General features: G+C 41.9%; 2 protein-coding genes across 5 annotated transcripts in view; one reads left to right on the top strand and one right to left on the bottom strand.

Annotated features, from left to right (window-relative positions):
- glra1 (glycine receptor, alpha 1) overlaps positions 1 to 7,208 on the top strand; it is a gene marked incomplete at both ends in the record, with an annotated part of 100,239 nt that extends 93,031 nt beyond the window's left edge. For all 4 annotated transcript variants that reach the window (XM_083906139.1, XM_083906137.1, XM_083906138.1 and 1 more), the window contains one exon: positions 6,924 to 7,208. In XM_083906139.1, coding sequence (XP_083762265.1) covers positions 6,924 to 7,208 — 285 coding nt within the window. The remainder of the gene's footprint in view (positions 1 to 6,923) is intronic.
- A 7,098-nt stretch (positions 7,209 to 14,306) lies between these two features.
- On the bottom strand, positions 14,307 to 19,898 carry LOC310941039 (ras GTPase-activating protein-binding protein 1-like; the record flags this gene model as incomplete). Its single annotated transcript, XM_083906110.1, has 14 exons — positions 14,307 to 14,510; positions 14,615 to 14,724; positions 14,796 to 14,921; positions 15,419 to 15,563; positions 15,649 to 15,758; positions 16,372 to 16,500; positions 16,787 to 16,919; positions 17,008 to 17,112; positions 17,185 to 17,377; positions 17,457 to 17,517; positions 17,988 to 18,075; positions 18,172 to 18,345; positions 19,625 to 19,706; positions 19,804 to 19,898. The coding sequence occupies 14 exons, from the start codon at positions 19,896 to 19,898 to the stop codon at positions 14,307 to 14,309; spliced, it is 1,755 nt and encodes a 584-aa protein (XP_083762236.1).
- Positions 19,899 to 20,720: the final 822 nt, after the last annotated feature.

Here is a 20,720-nt window from a genome sequence, read left to right as displayed (position 1 = left end):
CCTCGACCACACTCGCTGTCTGACACAAGCAAAGGTTTCATTTATACACATTTACATTTAAAATAAAAGGTTCCTCATCTTCCAGGTCATAGTATCCTCGTCGGAAAATAAACAACAGAATTTTAAAAAGTGCTCTACACAAAAAAATACAATAGTTGAAAAACAATAACAAATCATAGACATGTTCATCGTGGGAATCTTTTCATTAATAGCAAGTTTCGTTCAATTCCAAACTCGTTTAGTGGAGTTATAACAGTTTAATGTGTTTTGCTGAGTCATCAAAATTAGCTGTGACTTTGACGCCCCCTATCGCCTTCACCGTGTGACGCTACGTGACGCTTTTGGTAGCTTTTAATCCCCGTATTGTCCAGAGTGGCCGAATTTGAAGTTGATGGCGTTCATTTTGTCGGAGGAGGAGCTTCAAATATAACATGTACAAAATCCCCACATTTGAAGAAAACGACATATCTTTATAAAACTGTATATATTTCTATCTGTGAAGGTTACGAATCTTCCAGGTCATAGTATCCTCATCTATAGGCAACTATAGACTTACACAGGCATATTTAAGCAATCCAATGCATCTTTATCTAATATAGCGCTTTTGAAAAAACAACAGAATTGAAAAAAGTCCTGTACACAAAAAAATACAATACTTACAAACAATAACAAATCATAGTCGTGTTCCTTGTGGGAATCTTATCATTAGTAGCAAGTTTCGTTCAGATCGAAACTTGTGCAGCGAAGTTATAACAGTTTAATGTATTTTGCCGAGTCATCGACATTTAGCTGCGACTTTGGCGCCCCCTAGCGCCTACACCGTGTGACGCTACGTGACGCTTTTGGTAACTTCGAATCCCGGTCTTGTTCAGAGTGACGTGGCCAAATTTGAAGTTGATGGCGTTAATTTTGTAGGAGGAGGAGCTTCAAATATAACATGTACAAAATCACCAAATTTGAAGAAAACGTATATCTTTATATAAATGTATATATTTCTATCTGTGAAGGTTACTAATCTTCCATGTCATAGTATCCTCATCTGTAGGCAACTATACCATAACTATACTAAAACTAACACTAACACAGGCACATTTAAGCAATCCAATCCAATCAAATTTTTTTTCTGATGAAGCACTTTTTAAAAAACAACAAAAAATACAATACTTAAAAACAATAATAAATCTTACACATTTTCCTAGTGGGAATCTTATCATTAATAGCAAGTTTGGTTCAGTTCGGATCTCGTTTAGCGGAGTTATAACAGTTTAATGTATTTTGCAGAGTCATCAGAATTAGCTGTGACTTTGACGCCCCCTAGCGTCTGCACCGTGTGACGCTACGTGACGCTTTTGGTAACTTCGAATCCCGGTCTTGTTCAGAGTGACGTGGCCGAATTTGAAGTTGATGGCGTTAATTTTGTAGGAGGAGGTGCTTCAAATATAACAAGTACAAAATCGCCAAATTTGAAGAAATTTGATATTTGATAAAACTGTGTCTGAAACTTGTATTGTCTTGAATGTCCATCAGGGGGCGATCACACTAGTTTGTAAGCAAATTTAACAGAAAAACAACTCCACTTTTTACTTGATTTATAACATAAAAAAAAACTGTTGATCTTCAAAATCACTGTTTTATATCCGCACTAAAAATCCGCCTTCCCACAGCTTTAAATCATACGTTTTTTCTGTCGCCGTACGACATCGTTTAGTTTGTCTTTGAACGGTTTTGACGTAAAGTTTAGACGTTTTTTCCTTGAAACAGCGGAGTGTTTTCCGCCCTCAGCTCCACAGAATCCACTCAGCTCTGATTTATCGATACTGAAACGTCCTAAAAAGCCTCAAATGGCCCCGAAATGGAAGCGAGAAGCAGCGACGAGGGCGAGGGAAAACGAATCAGCAAAGGCAAAACGTGTAATATATTTCCTTCTCGGGGCTGGAATTGCTTCTGGAGGGAAATCACGAGGCGAGGAATTCCTCCGGCGGCGTCGTTTCGGGGAGGTGACGGATGCCGGCGCTAGTTGGCGTTGACACGTTAGCGAGCAGCGGTTTATGTAAATTTGCCTCTTCCAAAAACAAACATCCAAAGGTAATATTTGCTCGATGCGTCCTGATAATCTGCTGGATTAATCTCATCAAGCAGATAGAAATGGTTCAGCTGATGGAGGGAAGTGAGACGGATGAGTGGATTTTCCCTCTTTTTTCGCTCCAGTTCCTGAGTTTTCTTTAATATCTCTGCATTTTTATCGTCCTATATCACAAATGTACCTCTTTTTTTTCCCCCTGTCATCATTCCAAATGTTTTGGTTAAAGGTTCAGAGTGTAAAATTAAGATTATTGTTGTTATTATAAGGCAGAAATTGAAGATATCTAACTAGTAATAGTTTTACAGTGGCCCACAATGGACAAAAAAGTCAAATTAGCCTAATTTCAGGGGAAATTGTTATTGTTTTTTATACATTTATACATTCCACGAGAAAAATCATTATTTTTTTTAGAAAACCTTGTCTAACTTTGTCTAAATAAGAGATTTCAGCTGAATTTAACGCAAAACTTTTTTAAATTCTGTCCAGTTTTTGACAAAGGAACATTAGCTTAGCAGATTTACAAGCTATTATTAAATAAAAAAAAAAATTCCTGAAAACAATATTTTTTTTTATCAATTTAAGAATATTTGGCTAATTTTTTCCAATGCAAACTGAACATCTTTTGAGTTTTGATGCTAGCTAAAGGCTACGTAGCTTCAACAACAACACTCTGACGGGTAAAGTGAGATGATGAACCATATTTTTGGATGATTATGACGTTATTTTAATTTTCTGCAAATCTTCACAGTTTAGTGTAATTCTAAATTATTATATATTGCGATAAAAAATTGGTGTATCTACCACCCCCCTCTGGTCAAACACCAGCTACTGCATACAAATTGGCTCTTCTGTCGTCCTCTTGTCCAATCAGTGCGAGGCTCATAAATATGGGAGTTTGTCAGTGTCAGGTTACGATACCAGACCACGCCCCCCCATTCTCCCTCACTCTGCTCTCAACCCACTTGCTTGGCATTTTTTCAACATCAGGCCAAGGGTTATTACACTTTCGTAAAACTTAAATCCAAACATGCTAGAAACAGAAACATGCTAATGTTAGCTACTGTTAGCTGTTTTTGTATCTTACCTTGTCTGCAACAAGGGTTTAGGAGACTGCAAACACGTTTTGTTTTGCGGTTAGCGTGGCTACACCACACGCTAACCAGTACACTGAGAGGTGCAACGCTGCCCTCTACAGTTCAGTGTTCTTAATCGCAGTTCCCCGAGTGTTAGCTTTGTGGCAGGAGCGTGAGTTTCTTTAGATTTCTTTAAATTAATGAATCTCCGTACACTTCGCGCTTCACCTCGAATTCAAACGAGAATTAGGACAAGCCCCGCCCCCATATGCAAAGCAGAGGGGTGGGGCTTAGTGGTATGGGGGTGACACGGTATTAATACGCTCGCTGTGATGATGGAGGACATTTCTAATGAGACATGGATGGGACAAATGTCCAAGAGTGTTTCCACTCTGAGCTGAAATGTTCTCCTCCTCGTCCTCCTCTTCATCACCTCCTCCTCCTCCTCCTCCCGGTAGCTCCGCCCCCTCACGTCCGTCCTCCCTCCACATTAATCACATGACAGAGAGAATAAAACAGAGCATCTGTAACAGTTTAGCAGCTTCACTGAAGGACGCACAGAGGTCGACGCTTAGCATCGCGGCTAAAGTGTGTGTGTGTGTGTGTGTGCACGTGTGTGTGCACGTGTACAAACACATGTATCACGAGTAATGAATGGGTTGGTGTGGCTGAAAGGACAGAACGGGGACACGGGCGCCAAAAATGGATCGTTACCTGGTGGTCTGACACACACACACACACACACACACACACACACATTAGTATCTGAGGACATACATGGACACACACACAGTATTCAAGGACAGAAACTGTATTATTTTATTATTTTGAAGGCATTTTTTCTCTATTTTTCTGTGATTTTATGGATCAATATCAGTGATTATTGGCTCTTGATCGTGTATCTGGAAACAGAACCGGTCTGATCTGGTCTGATCTGAACAGAACTGGTCTGAGCTGAGCTGAGCTGAAGCGCCTTCTTTTATTGGCCGTTTGATTTGTGTTTGCCGCAGAGCTTTTAGCATCAGTCGTTAACGTCCTCGTGCTCCTCCTCCTCCTGCTGCTGCTGCTGCTGCTTTCACTGAATCACAAAATCCTCCTGTTTTTATTACCCAGAATGCACCAGAGGATAGATGAGGTCCAGCTGATAGTTCTGGCCCCGCCCCCTCCTCTCACAGGAAACACATTTTAACAAAAAAAGAACAAACACGGACGTTTTTGTTATCGCCTGAGTTTTAAGTTCATGGCTGTTGTTTTACCTTTTGTTTTGAAGGGAACTGATACACACACACACACACACACACACACACACATTCTTGTACTTGCTGCATACTGAGGACCGAGTAAAAGTGCAGACAAAGTGAGGACCAGCATTTGCACTTTATAAATCAACACAATTACAAATATCTACTTCATGAATGACATCTATAAAGAACTACTGGGTGCAGTACCGTAAAATGTCTGCAGGTGGAGCCCCAGAGCAAAAAGTGTGTTAAACACCCGGGCTGGAAAATTGGTTTTTGTACCAAATTGAGGACCTAAGATCAGAGTATAGCATGTTTACAACCTAAGGAAGTGATTTGAATGAAAACAAAGTGAGGACCGGGCAAAATGTCCTCACTTTGTTAAAATGACCTCACTTTGTTGGTCAAAAACACCTCACTGGTCCTCAGTATGTCGCAAGTACAAGAACACACACACACACACACACAGTCCATGAACCAGATAAGGAAGTCATTGTGTCTCCTGTAATGAAATGGCAGGTGACGGAGCAGACAAGGTTTTTAATAATCTCAACGTGACAACACGACACACACACACACACACACACACACACACACACAATAACCTTGAGAAACACACACATCAGTCAGTCCTCTCCATTCAAACACCTTCAGTCACATCAACACACTCCGTGTTTGCTCTGCAGCTCAGTTTTTGTGGACGATGATCTTGATAAATTAAATTTTTTATCTCTCTTATTTTTAATAAAGGACGTAATTTATTATATCTTTATAATTATGAATATATTATGAAGAGGACATTCTGGGACGTTTTTGAAAAGAGCAGGACGTCTACGAAAAAGTCCACATGTTGATCATCCGCCGCCAATTTTATCATCTATTTTATAATTGACCAAATTGACATCACGTTCCATAGAAGAAAAGATAGTTTTTGCAACTGGCCCCCTAGTGGATAGTGAGTGTACATTCTTTCTTCTGGCTTGTCCTGAGTCAACAACTCCAACCCTGATAAATTGCTCACAAATTCATGGATAATTTCTTGTGGGGTTTTACATTTTATTTTTTAGGAAAAATAAGCAAATTTTGCACTTAGCTAGAAAATAATTTTCCTCATATGTTTTTTATACTACCACTAGGGGGTGCCTGTTTTAAAAATGTACATGGTTGGTTGGTTGTTATTCCTGCATACGACCCATAGTTACGTCTATTTTCGGCGTCTTTCCTCAGAGGTTACCATTATGAATACAGTAGTACCTAAATATTTCCATTTTTCCGTACCCTTCCCTGAAGGTACCAGATTAAGCTAGGCCCAGAAAAACGTAACTCCCTCGCAGCTGGTGTTTCTTCAACGCCCGCCGTCCATTCTCGTACGAAGCTCGACGTCTTGTCGGGACAAAGACCGAGAACAAAAACCAAGATTCTCCTCGTTGTCTGTTGTGTCGCGTTCGTTGTCGTCCATTGTCGCTGCGCCTGTACAACGTCACGCTACGCGTATCTTGCTAACACGGCCATTGGGCACCGCCCACAACCCCACCTATCAAGTACAGTTACTGTTCCTTAAAATTAGATTATTATGAGAACAATTTGACCAGAAATTAGTCTTATTTCGTGCTGGGCATTAGCGGCGGTTAACGGCGTGAACCGTGTCAACGTTAACGCGTGACGACTGACCGGAAAAAGACACGCGTGACGTCATGTTTTTCGTGCCGCGGCACCGGAGTCGAAGCACCGATTACCAGTTAGCCGAGTTAGCTCCTTTAGCGCCTGTTAGCGAGCCTACAGTGGAACTGTAGCGCTCTGTTTATTAAACGAAAAAAGAGCCACGCTAACAAATAACCAGCTGTACCTGTGTACTGCGTATGTATGTATGGCGTCCTTTTCCAGTCAGTCGTCATGGAAACGCGTCGTGAGTTAACGTTGACGCCGTTAAACGCCGTTGACGCGCTAACGTTTGACAGCACTGATAAAATTCGAACAATTTGACCAGAAATTAGTCTTATGTAGCGCTGGGCACGTTAGCGGTTAATGACGGTAACCGCTGTTAACGTTTACGCATGACACGCGTGACGTCATGTTTTTCGTGCCGCGGCACCGGAGTCCAGTCACCATTTACTGTTAGCTGTGTTAGCTCCTTTAGCGCCTGTTAGCACGGCGACAGTGGAACCGGTCTGTTTATTAAATGAAAAGATCTGCACTAACCAATAACAAGCGTACCTGTGTACTGCGTATGTGTGCCTCTGTTTATACATTTTAGCGTTAGCATTAGCGCGTTAACGTGCCTAGCGCTAGTTTCATTTAACTTCTTGAAAACGCAGTGTCGGAGTTTTAAAAGTTCCGCAGTAAACGTTTCTGATTGTCTCATTTGTCACTTTTCACTCCGCCGTTTGTTTGTTTTCCATCTTCATTCATTCGTTCATCCGTTCATTCATTCATCCATTCATTGACAAACGTGCGCCCGCGCTCACGCCTCCAACAGTAACGTCTCTCTCTGGTTCCTAACAGCCTGAGTCTTGGCCTGTGTTGCAGGAGGATGAGACGGGCGAGGGTCGCTTCAGCTTCCCCGGCTACGGCATGGGCCCCGCCTGCCTGCAGGCCAAGGACGGCATGGCCATCAAGGGCAACAACAACAACGCGCCGGCGTCGGCGGCGCCCGAGAAGAGCATCGAGGAGATGAAGAAGCTGTTCATCGGCCGCGCCAAGCGCATCGACACGGTGTCCCGCGTGGCCTTCCCGCTCGTCTTCCTCATTTTTAACATTTTCTACTGGATCACGTACAAGATCATACGCAGCGAGGACATCCACAAGCAGTAGTCGAGAGGGAAGAGGAGGCGGCGGAGGAGGCGGCGGAGGAAGGAGGAAACAAAAAAAAAAGAACGAAAGACGGAGATTAAAGAGAGACGACTTCACGCGAAAAAACCGCGCCCACCTTCCCTCGTCCTCTTCCTCTTTTGCTCGAGGATTACGATGCTTTTCGTCAAAACCCCGCCCCCCCTCCCACCACCACCACCACCTTGACCCCGCCCCCCTCCCCCCAGATTTGAGATATTCATTGCTTTTTTCCCCCTCCCCACCCACCGTCTTTGTTCCCACCTCCTGAATAATCTGGACCAGTGCAATAGCAATGCAGTAAAATGCATGATATATGAATGTGGCAATATATTAATGAAAAGATGAAAAAACAAGAAAAAAAAAACGTTAACGCGGAACTTTTGCGGACGAACTCTGGGTCGATCGGACGGACACGAACTAAAGGAGCGTCTTATTTAAAGGTCTTGTGTTTGATTTTAAGGGGGTTTTTTTGTGTGAAGACGGATATTATTCTATATAAAAATGTGAATTTAGGACGGGGGGGTGGTGTAATATACTCATATATCTATCATGAAATGGAATTAAAGTGTGGACTTTGTAAGGAAACGAGGGATTCTTTTCACGCACACACACACACACACACCCCTCTCCTCCCCGGTTGGGAAAAAGCAAGGTTATCGGTGCTTCCATGAAATTAACGCGAATATTAAATATCTAGATTTTGCTTCAGAGCGCGCTCTCGCGGATCGTCGCTTTTTTTGCTGCCGTCGATCGCGACGAAAAATACGGGAAAAAGAAAACGTAAAAATAGATTTAAAAAATAAAAACCGCGGCGCGCGAGCAGTGTTATAATATCGCGAAGCGGCGAAATGTTCTCGGCGCGTTCCTCTGCACGTCGTTCATTTAGCGCGTCCAAATTGCGCTAAAAACCGGCCCCGTCAGGCGGAAGAACTGGTTTCCCGCTCATTTTCTTTCACGAGTTTGACTTGTTTTCGTTTGTTTTTCCATCGGACGAACGTCTCGACCCTGAACGGAGTGAAAATGTAATCCCCGCCATCATCCCGCGAGGACACGTGTAGAAAAACTGTACAGATTTAAACACCTGTTATACCTTAATTACGTGTTAATCTCCATCTCGTAGCTGCAAACGTCCCCACTTGTATAACAAAACAAAAAAAAAAGAAACAACGCTAAATTCTCACGCATTTGGATTTTTGTCTGTTTTTCTTTACGTTGCAGCAGGCTTCTCTATGCAATGATCGGAATCTGCAGTTGATGCAGTTTTTTCTTCCTTGTAGCGCCACCTATCTGCGAGAGTGGGGTTTTTTTTCGGACTCGTTCATCCCGCTGCTAAAAAAAACCGCTTCTTGTAAAGATTACGGACGAGAGCGAGAGGGTGAAAACAGAGCTGACGTAGCCAAACCGAACTGAAGCAACGACCCGATGATGTCTTTTATTTGCCGTTGTTGTTGTTGTTATTGTTGTTTGTTGTTGTTGTCGTTGTTTTGTCCGGATTTTGTCACAAACGCATCGTTTACTCAAAAACAAATTCCAAAGTGCTTCTTTAACAGGAAAAAAGTCGCAAAAAGTGAGATTTCAATTTTTGTAGCAGAGCTTGAACTAAAAAAAAAAACTAAAAAAAAAGATTTAATAACTCAAATTTAGTTTTACACAGAGTTTCCACGTCGTCGTGTCACTGCTTCACGTCTTTGTACGGTGACACGCGGAGAGTTTTTCCACATCAGCATCATCTTCTGCCAGCAAGTTTATTTTTTAAAAGATTCTCAGCTTTTTTGGGGAAATATACGAGAATATCATCAGCATATTGTACGACTTGATTATTCCAGCTTTAGGTGACGTTTTATTTTATTTTTTATTTCTTACATTTTAATTTGTGAGTAAATGGAGCTGCTGAACTGTTGGTGTTAGACGTCTTTGTCTGTTGTAAAGCTCTCGGCTCACAAACGACACCTTCACCTCCATAAAACACACAATAATCATGAACCTTCAGACGTCGTTAAACATTCATCGTGGATGAACTTCTTATTTATCACAACAGACAACGTTGTATTTGCAGAGAAAGGTTTCTATGTTTTAAGCCCCGGTCAAAGTTTGGTTTTGAAGCAGAGCCAAAGATTTTTTGTTTTTGTTTTTGTTCTTTTTTGAAATATAATAACTGTTTTGCTCAATGATGTGTTCATTTACAATAATGTCTCATATATAAATGTCAATGTGTACGAAATATTTTCATACGGAACATGCTCCTCTGCCGTCACATTTGTAAAAATTTATTTATTTATTTATTTTATATCACTCCTGTTGAAATGAAAGGATGTCATTGCTAAAGCGTATTATCATGTCATTATCATTATGTGTGTTTATTTTTGTGAGTGTGTCAGACTGATCCGAAGGGCTAGCTTTTGCCACGCACATCCTTCTGTTCGCATTCCGACGCATTTTTGACTTTGACTTTAAAACGGAAGTGCCATAGAATACGACAAATTCTCCCCCAGCAACTATGCATTTCCTCCAGTAAAATGCAGTAAATGTTAGCGTTTTCCGTGGCCACGATCACTGAGGACACACTGATGTTTTCGCGAATGTCACAAAACGCGGCTGACGTTTGATTTTTACACTTAGACGACGGACGTAAGAATCCCGCAACTCCATTTTGAGACTCGAGCGCTTATAAAGTTAACTTTAGCTTGCTTGTAGGTTGCAAAATATGAGAATAGTAAGCATTGTTAGGCTCGTCAACATGCTAGCACACATGTTCAGCTTGCTTTATAGAGACGTTAGCTTAGATAGCATCTAGTATTTGAGTCAAATTACTTTATTATCAAAGCACTATAGATGATGTCTAGTTTGCCTACTTTGAATAATGTGTAATGTGTCAAAAACAATGATTTATGTCCATATAAAATGTCTTATTTTACCTCAAAAGAAGCTCAGTAAAGTCAATATTATGCTAACCTGTGTAGCCGCAATGTAGCAAACAATAAGTCAATATTTAGTTAGCTTGAGATGAAATATGTGTGTTTTTTTTCTGGGTAGTCTTTCTGTTTTGGTCAAATATTTGTTTTTTTGTAACATTCTAACGTAGATACAACAAAAAGCGAATATGCAGCACAGATAAAAAGTTAGCTCGCTTGTAGCATTTATCTATGTAGAAGCAAAGAGGCAGAAAAATCCCTAAAAAGCAAGCAAAGGTAATATTTAGCTTATATTTTAAGTCAAATCCAGACTAGTATTAAGTATTCCGCATGTCGTAAAAGGTTAAATCAAGAGCTCTTCATTTGTCGTGCATGATATTTGAATGTAAAGAGTCCAAAATGTCCCGAAAAAAGATGCTTTTGTTCTTATTTTGTGCCAAAACTGTGGACACAAACAAAGAAAACGTATTTATTCACCCCCAAAAAAAGCAGCTTCTGTGACAGTTTCAATGCTAATGCTAGATTATGTTGATTTCTTTAAAAAAAGGTCAGCAACTGGTGGCCCGTGGGCCAAAGCTAGCATGCTAGCATACATATCTGGCCCGTTCAAAACAACACATTTGTTAAATTTGCAATTTTTGTACAATATTGAATCGTTTAGATTAGAAGACAAATGGTTAGTAGAAATAAAAACTGGTTTCCCGGGATTCAATTGCGTAGAAAAAAAACCGACAACAATAACGACAAAATCTTCAGCGTCCTCTTTGATCGTGGCCTAAACAACCGAGTCTTTTATTCCCCTCTGTGCCATAGAACCATCTCTATCTTTATCATCAGCCTCTTTGTCCATGACATATCTTAACTGTGCCATACGTCGTTTGCGTCGAATATGCAACGAAAATACGAGGACGTCTATTAGCGTTAGCGTTAGCTAAGCGTCCTGAAAAAAAAAAAAAAAGAAACACAGCAGTTTTTACATGAAGTATTTTTGACATATTCATACGCTTTTCCTCAGGTGTGAGTGTCGTGTAAAACCACCGTCACGTCATTGTATTAATCGTTGTTATTACTCTCTGGGTTTGGGGGGGGGGGGAGGGGAGGGGCGGGAACACGACACGAGATAGATTCTGGGTTTATCGCATTACGGACCGAACGACTGACGAAAGGACTTTGTCTTTGGACGTTTATAAATCCTTATAGGTTGAAGTGGATTTTAAAGTAGCATGATTTGATTTGTCGATGATTAATAATTCTCTTTGTTTTCCGGGGGGGGGGGGGGCTTTGTTTTCCTCGTATCTTATTGTATGTATTGTACAATCCGATGCCCTGAAGGAGAAGACAAAATACAGTGACTCCTGACCTGCTGTGAACTAAAAAGAAACTTTATTATGATGATTATTATTATGATTATATTCTATTTATTATTATTTGTTTTCTTTGCACAAGCTGGAATGGCCTTACTTTTTTTTTTTTTTTTTTTTTGGCTTTAATCGCTTCTATATTGTGTATCGGCACAAAGTGCACCCGTCTTTCGTTTGCAGGAATTTTTACGACGCTCATTATGACGCTTTTAATCCGAGAGTGCACATCGAAGCAGGATGAAAAAAAAAAAAAAAAGTAATAATAATAAATAATAATAATAATAATAATAAAAGTTGAGCAAATTCTTTTTATTTTTCATTAATCTGAAGAAGACGAAGAAGAAGAAAAAAAAAACAATATTTTGCATGAGTATAAATACAATGGCAGATATTTTGGCTTGTACAAAAAAAGTGAAGCAATTTGAAGAGAAAAAAAAAAAAGAATGTACCGTTTCTGCTGTATCTGTATATATCGAAATATTTATTGAAATATGTCATACTACTAATTCTATTAACGATTAAAGGTTTTCTGAACAAAAAAAATCTCTTAACCTTGTTTTTGAACACTGTCAAGGTTGTCGGAGTTGGATCTTTTTGGCTTTCTGTTATTATTCTACTCAAGGATCTGTGTAATCATTCTTGAAAAAGTATTAAAAATTGCAAATAAATCAGCGCGTCACAGCGTTTTCTTTTTTCCTGACACTCTTAACTGTTTAAATTGTACTTTGTTTGCAGAGTTAGCTTTTACACCAGCAACGGGCTGAGCTGTGCAAAGTCTGATGCTGCTAAAATGAAGCAGAGTGAAATTACAGAGGTTTTAGTAAAGAGATGTCTAGGCGTTCTCTCTGTTGGCACAGCTTGGCATCATCTGTGCCATTTGAGATTTCTTAGGTACCAAATTATTAAAAACCCATTTAATGTTATTTACATGTCACTAGCGATCTAAAAAAAAAAAGTGTGATAACTCGCTGTAAATCGATGCTCCCTGTGCGGTGCGTAATAACAACTCTGTGACTCTGCAGCGTCTTCAGTTACGCAGTGCCATAGCTCTGGCTTACCTTGGTCAATTAGGGTGATTGACAGCTCGTTTTAAACGTCTAAACCCATAGAATCAGACCCCGGTCTCCAAATGCGCGTGAATCACTTCATTAGCGAGTCAAAAGGACATAAATGCATATGACGCACATGTGCGGACATGCGCCCTTCTCTAATCAGAACGATCTAATGTCGCTCTGTAATGATCAATCAGACCGGGATTTGTTCCCAAAGCATGCTGGGAAGTGTAGTTCTTCATTAGAAGTGGTTTTGTTCCCGTGGAAATAACTTGTTTTGATAAACAGCAAAGGTAAGACAACATTTCTGCTTGTATTTCTTGAAAGTCAGTTGTTGTTTTGCTCTTATTTGGGGGCTGGATCCGTGAATCTTGGTCGTAGAGTGATAAAAATGTTACCGCTGGAATCTGTAGATTCTCCGCTGTCCAGCCGACACGTGATTTTTTTTGTTTACATAATCACGCTGACGCTCGGTGCCGTTTTTCAACGTGTGCGCCTTAACGGTTCTTTTCGCTGCTGCTGGTTTCATCCGTCGGTGTTTTAACTGTGTTTCGTGAACATGAGAATGGTTTATGTGAGCTTTTAGCTGAGTTTCTGACCTTTCTGTGGGTATGCAGCATGTCTGTGTTTGTTCAAGTTAGACATGGTTTTATGACGATTTTGTCGCAGCGTCTGACGTTGATTTTTCAACATTATTTTAATGACCTCTAATGTTTGAAAATGTGATTTTTGAGAAACATTCGTCATTTTATTGACCTCTAATGTGTAAAAATTTGATTTTTGAGAAACATTTCCTCATTTTATTGACCTCTAATGTGTAAAAATGTTTAAAAACTCATTTCTCTGTATCTTGTGCTGCAGTTGAGGCTGAAACGAGCTCAGCTACGTTGCAGCTGTGGATAATCACCTGACGGGAATCACCTGAGTGCAGCCCTTTAAAGCCTGTGAGGCGAGTGCAGCAAGACTTTTGCCTCCTCACTTCTTGACTGTTGTTGTGTTTTGCTCGCAGCTCCCTGATGTTTCCTCTGCAGGGTTTTGTCCTTTAAGAAAAAAGACTTTTCCTTTTACTGCTTGTTAAACAGATTCAGACACAGACAAAGAACAGAATCCATTGAGGTTTATTGAGTAAAACTGTACAAAAATATCATTCGCCATATTTGTAGGACATAAAGATTTTCACTTGTTTGCATTAGAACAAAATGGTAACAATGACACAAGCAGCAACATTGTACCCAGAGCTGAAACTAGTGTTACCCTGTTTCTCCTTACGCACCAAACTCCATTGGAAATAATGAGTGATTTTTACGTCACAGCACAGAGGAAATGTTTATAACACAAAGTGACCACACGAGGCAGCAGTAGACCAGCAGCTCATGTGGGGTTTGGTGCAGTGAGAATGAAACATGTAGGTGCAATAGTTAACAGAAACCGGCTGCACTTCCGCTGATACAGGCAGAGGGAGACAGAGAGCAGGACTAGCGCTCTCTTTATATACAATATGTTGTTAAACTACCCCAAAAAAATGGTGAAAATGTTGCCTCTCTGCACATAATTGGAGCGTTTAAACATGAATAGTTTTACATGATTTTAAAACCTAATTTTTATACACTTTTTTAAAGCCAGAACAATCAGGAAGTGAGTCCAATTGACGGCTCCAACTTAAAAATCAACAAATCCTACAATTTCTGCACCCAATCAAAGGGCTTTTGGACCAGATTATCTAATCTAAACGGTGTAATCTAAACCCGGAGCATCTCAATGACGCTGCGCAGAGTAGCGCCCGTCACTGGCGCTAAAGTTGGGTTTGGCTCCAGTGCCGCCGCCGCCTCCTATTCGATCTCGGGGGCTGCTGGGGCTCCCGGGGCCCCGGGGCCTCGCGTCACGGCGTTCACCCTCCCTGGACAAGTGGGTCTTCTTCTCCTCCACGTTAAGACGGATGTTGCCTCTGAACTTGATGGGCTGAAGGGGGGGGAAAAAAACAGAACAAACATGCAAGTGCCGTCAAATCCCAGCAGAGGGACACAGTGAGCGCAACGAGTGTGCGGAAAACGCGTCGTCTTTACCCTGTTGTTGAGGATTTCCTCGACGGTTTCAGAGTCGTCGAAGACCACAAAACCAAAGTTGGGCAGTTTTCCTCCGCTGTTGATCCTCAGCTCGAGGACTGTACCAAACTCTGTGGACAAAGGGGGGGTAAACCGAGTTTGAGACACATAAATCAAAGAATTGCAATTCTTTCCGACTTACGCTCAAAGAACTCCCTGAGTTCGTTCTTCTCGACGTCGTGCGGGACGTTGCCCACGAACAGCTGGTGGGCGTCGGGATACCTGACCCCCCGGCGACCCTCAACCTCGCCGTGCTCGCCTTCTCGCACTGAAACGCAATCGAGGCCACGGGTCAACACAGGAAAATTAGATTTGCTTCTAGTGCAGGACCTGGATCCGCTGTGGGAACGACTCAAAGTGAATCGTTCGATATGCAGATGACGCCACTATAGTCATCATCTCTGGATCCAGTTATCTGGACCTGGTTTTCAAGAACCAAGACTAAGGAACTGATCATTGACCTCAAGATAAAAGATATTGGGTGTTCAGCCCATTCTCATTGGCATGGATTATGTGGAAAGGGTCTCAGGCTTTTGGTTTCTTGGAGGTTCTTATAGAGGAGGTTCTGATCTGGAGCAGTAACACCACACAGGTGTCAAAGAAGGCGCAACAGGGACTTCATTTCTTGAGGATCCTCGGGAAGAACTACCTCGATCAGAAACCGATCCCTATGTCTAGAAGATTGCGTCAAGATGTCCTCTTCCCGGAGGTCAATAAAGTCCAGAACAAATCTGGTACGTGTGATACAAGACTGGGTTTCTGTACCTGCTCGGTTGGTCAGGCCTCCACGACCATCACCGATGGGACCACCGGAACCCCGAGACCTGGTGTCCCGCTGTTCGCCCTCCCTGGCTAAATGGGTCTTCTTCTCCTCCACGTTGAGACGGATGTTGCCTCTGAACTTGATCGGCTGAGGAGATGAGATTATGAAAATCATCAAACGTTAAAAAACCAGCAGAGGGAACACGAAGGTGAAGAAGTGAGCGTCGTCTCACCCTGTTGCTGAGGACCTTCTGAACCGGTTCAGGGTTGTCGAAAACCACAAAGGCAAAGTTGGGCAGTTTTCCTCCGCTGTTGATCCTCAGCTCCAGGACTGTACCAAACTCTGTTTTTTGAAAGGGGGGACCAGAGTTTTATTACGGCACAAGAGTTAAAGTTGGGCCCACTTTACATTACGTCTTTAGACACACCGCCCGGAAATCTGGCAGGACACCCGCGGCGCTTACAACTTTCCTCTTTACTCGACTGTACGATCGTAGCCGGCCTCCCGCATCTGCTGTTGCATTTTTACGTCGGCCATCTTGTTCCCGGACGACTACGGCTTCTTCTGGATCTCGTCCTCCGACCAGATACCGATCGGGCACTTGGTTTCGGGAGGTGCTCCACGTACAGCGTCCAGCGCCCTCCTTCACCCCCGCCCCCATTCTTTTTGGAAACAAAAGTCCCGCGGTATACGCTAATTAGCGCGCGATATATGCTAATCGCCTTAACCCTGACCTCCCGCTGTCGCGAGCCCGCCGCGTTCTCTTTATACGCACTTTGAAGTTGTCGGGGGACTCCTGCTGAGTTGTCGGGCGACCACTTCCCAGTTGTCGGGAGAAAAATTGAAGACGGCGGGAATTCTCTTTACACGGGGTTACGAAAAGCGTAACGTAAAGTGGGAACTTTGTTGTGAATGCCATCCGGTTTCTTCTGGTTTCTCAAATCCAAAAACTTACGCTCAAAGAACTCCTTCAGTTCGCTCTTGTCCAAGTCGTGCGGGACGTTGCCCACGAACAGCTGGTGGGCGTCGGGATACCGGACCACCCGGCGCCCCCCCTCGGGCTCGCCGTGCTCGCCTTCCCGCACTGAAACACAAACGAGTCGACGGGGTCAACACAGGAAAATGACATTTGTTCCTCGTGCTGTGGGAACGACTGACACGAGGATCATTCGATATGCAGATGACGCCACTATAGTCATCATCTCTGGATCCAGTTATCTGGACCTGGTTTTCAAGAACCCAAGACTAAGGAACTGATCATTGACCTCGTGATAAAAGATACTGGGTGTTCGGCCCATTCTCATCATCATGTATTATGTGGAAAGGGTCTCAGAGAATCATTCGATATGCAGATGACACCACCGTAGTACCTGGTCTTGGTCCTCTGTGCACCGGTGGAGGACCTCCTCCTCCTCCTCCTCCAGGCCTCTGCTCCCTCGGCCTCTGGTCTCTCTGAGGTCTCTGCGTCGCCGTCTGAGACTCTGGCTTCACCTCGGCTCGCGGCTGAAAAACAAACGGCCGACACGCGATTTGTGAGGAAACGCAAATAGAGAAACAACGAGTGCGGACAGATCTTTAGGAGACAACCTACCGGCGCCGTGGGAGAGGGTTTGACGACAAGTGGGGGGATTCTTGAGACTGAGCCGGCGCCTTTGGGAGGGAGGTTCTTACTGGCCACCGTTGCCCAGGAGACCGGCTGTGAGGCGAGAAACATTTGACGTCGCCGCGGAACAAATCGCCGCGTTTGCGAGTGTTTTTCCGTTCTTACCCGGTTTTCTTCCGGAGCAGGTTCAGCGGCCGCAGAGGCGGCTTTTCTGGTCGGCGGGACGGAGGCGGAGCTCTTCTTCGTCTGGTCTTCGGCCGTTTGCGTCTCCAGCTCCACGGCCACAGCCTGGACCTCCGCCGCCGCCGTCTCGGGTTCTGCCGGGTTCTCCTCGTCGTCGGGAGCAGCCGGCTCTGAGCTACAGGACGACAAAGATTTGTCCGCATCGATTCGTTTTTAAAAGTCTATCTAAGTGTCTTAAGTGTCGCGGTTCATACCTGAGAGCTGAGGGAACGCTCTCCTCGATCTCCTCGATCTCCTCCACCTCATCTTCAGACTCTGATCAACCACACCGACACACGGTCAAGACAGTGAACATCTCATTTACCCATTTACCGCTCTCGAGGGGATTCAAATGTGACGACATGAGCACGACTCGGCACTTTCCATCGAGAAAATACAGAGGTTTTAAGCTCCTCGCCGTCCCACACCAAAGTGCATAGAGAAAAACGACGTTTTTTAGCTCATAGGAACGCAGGAGCTGCTGGTCTGCTGCTGCCTCGTGTGGTCACTTTGTGTCACTGAAGTCAATCTGAACAAATGTTTCCAAAAGCCAAATTGCCAAAATAATACATTTGAAGTTAGTGATGGAGGCAGAAGTGGATCAACAACTCCTGTGTGCTGTGATGTGAAAATCACTGATTTTCTCAATGGGGTTTGGTGTGGGAGAGTGAGTGGAAAAGGCTTTTTAATGGTGAAATAAACGGGGTAAAAGAAGTATTTTTGATTAGAAAAAGACGTCCTCTCACCTTCTGGAGGCTCAGCGTCGGCAAACACCTCGTCTTGGTAGCGAAACACGTCGTTGTGGACGTAGAATTTGTTCTCATCGCTGCCGTGCTGGAAAAACCGGGAACGAAAACGCACATTAGATAAAAAACAAAAGAGGCGTCGGTGCTGATTCTGAGTCTGTGTTTGAAGACGACGACGACGAACCTCGGGCGCCAGAACAAACGTCTGCATGAACTTCCTCATGGGCTGCATGTTGTTGGACAGCTCGCCCATCACCTGCACCACCACGCCCTCGCTCAGGGTGGCGTGAGCGTCCACGTGTCGGATCTTTGCGTGACAGTCGCGGAAACCCAGAGCCATCACTCGCTTGTGGATCTCCTGGAAGAAGAAGAAGAAGAAGACAAAATCAAGTCTGGGAAAATTCTCCCTCCAACCTTTGAAGATCAAACGTCAAAAGTCAACGTTTTTCAGAAGATGTTTATTTATAATCATGACTGCAGGAAGTGTAATGACCACTGTGTGGCGCTAGAGAGAGACCACCAATAATTAAAAGTGTATTTCCTGTTGCCAGTAGGTGGCACAGTTTATCAAAATAGCTATGGCCTCTACCACGGTTGCCCTGGTAACCCACAGACAGATCAAAGGAACAGGGCGTGGCTAAATGTGTTTGTAGCTAATAATTCCTGTAATAATTTATCGGATCGACCTAAATCTGGGTCCGATTACGACTTTCGCAGATCCTCACGCGTACGCAGAGTTTGCCGATTTTTCGTGAATGACGAGTTAGCTAAACTAAAAATTATAAAAATCGGATCTTAGCGCCAATTCTTTGTCGTTATTGTTAATAATGTTAGTAATAACTATAGATTTGTTATATTTATATCTATTTCTATATACAGAGTACTTTGACGTATAATCGGAACAATTTGAGGAAAAATAACAAAATTGGTAACTTTCTGAAATATATTGCGATTTTTTTATTTGCAATGTTTTATTTTTGTCAAAGTCAAGCTTCAGTTCAATATTTACAAAATAATACATTTAAATTGAGTAAAGGAGCTTTTACACACGATATATTGAAAATATTACTATTCATTCTTGTACAAATATTGAAAATTAAATTTTTCTGTATCTACACTGTAAAAAAATGTAAATATGTACCAGTGTACTTGACTTGAATTCAGTATATTTAACTAATGACACCATTTATTCTTTACTTATTAAGACTAAAGAATACTTTAGATGATTTGATAATTTAGCTTAAAACAAGTAATTTTCCCATAATAGTGGTTATATTTTCTTGTTTTTAGAGGCATTTTTTTGCAGTGTATTAGAAGTAGTATTTTATTTAATTTTTTTTAATAATCAGCATTGGCCAATTATTACAAATGATGCATTTTTGGTTCCAAAAAACGTAGTTTTGTCACTAAAACTCTTTTTTATGATCTGTTTCATGTGTTAAATATTTAGTTTATGCATTATTTTACATTAAAATACTGTATTTTTGATAAATGTACAGAGATAAACTAATAAGATTATATGTATAATAGGAGCGACAGACCATAGGTGTTGTTTAATAAGTGGTTATTGAAGTCGTGATCATTAAACAGTTATTTTTTCCTCATATTTAATGGTTGTCGTGTTAAAGTCGACTCACAGGTTGTCCGTAAACGGCCTCCACAGGTTTGCCGTTGCCGTCCAGGCCGCCGTGCACGTACGACGAGTTCAGTCCATAAAACCTGAGCACGAACATGAACATATAAATGTTAATATTGAGTGAGTGTTGATAATAATAATAATAATGATAATAATAAAGAGAATAAAGGTGGTTTGTGCCTGTGCAGGTAGTCAGGCGCCTGGTTCAGCAGTGTGTAATACTGTCGCACAAACTCTCGCCCGACCAGCTGCGCACTCGGCTTCTCCATCACCATTTCTTTGGTCAACTGGACAAATGTCTGGAAAACAAAGAGAATAAATCGCAAAGTTCGTGAAATTTCGTTCGATATTGACTTTATGACGCATTTCCTCGATGAATCGATTGGTCCAAAAATGACGTCATCAAACCAAATTTAACCAGAAAGCAGAAAATATTCACATTTAGGAAACAGAAACTGCAGCTTTACACAATATATATGAAAATATGAAATATCAGTGTGTTTATTAATGCTAGGAAAGAATTTAGGGTTGAAAGAATTGGAGAAAACATATAAAATTGAAATGTTATTTAAAGATATGGTAATTTGATTTTTAGGATACAGAAAATATGAATTTTTATTATTAATTTGAGGATGTTAAGATTTAACATATTCCTAAATTTGCTGTTTTGTTTATTCCATTGTTCTGAAATTGTGTGAATTAAAAAATTCTGCTCTGATGAAAAAAAAATTGCTGCTTCTTGGTTTTTGTATCAGTTCAAAATTTTTGTGTGAATGTTCATTTTTTTTTTTTGTATATATATTGTTATTCAATTAATCAAGTAATCGTAATTTGAGCGTCTTAAATGTGAATATTTTCTACTTCCTGTGAGTTTCGGGGGGAAAAGACCATCCATAACTGTCTCATAACTGAATCTTCTACTGGCTTTTATTGTGAAATGACTTGTTTCTTTGTTCGTGCTAGTTAACGTTCAATCACAGTTGCCTTCAAAATAAAATACCGTACATTAATGTTGTTGTAAATTAGTGTTTTACTCACAAAAATAGTTCCAGATCAGACGATCGCTCGTGTCTTCTTCTTCTTTGAGTGATGTTCAC

The sequence above is a fragment of the Microchirus variegatus genome (genome assembly GCF_963457635.1).
Source record: "Microchirus variegatus genome assembly, chromosome: 19".
NCBI classification, from domain to species: domain Eukaryota; kingdom Metazoa; phylum Chordata; class Actinopteri; order Pleuronectiformes; family Soleidae; genus Microchirus; species Microchirus variegatus.
This window is presented reverse-complemented; position numbering and strand designations above follow the sequence as displayed.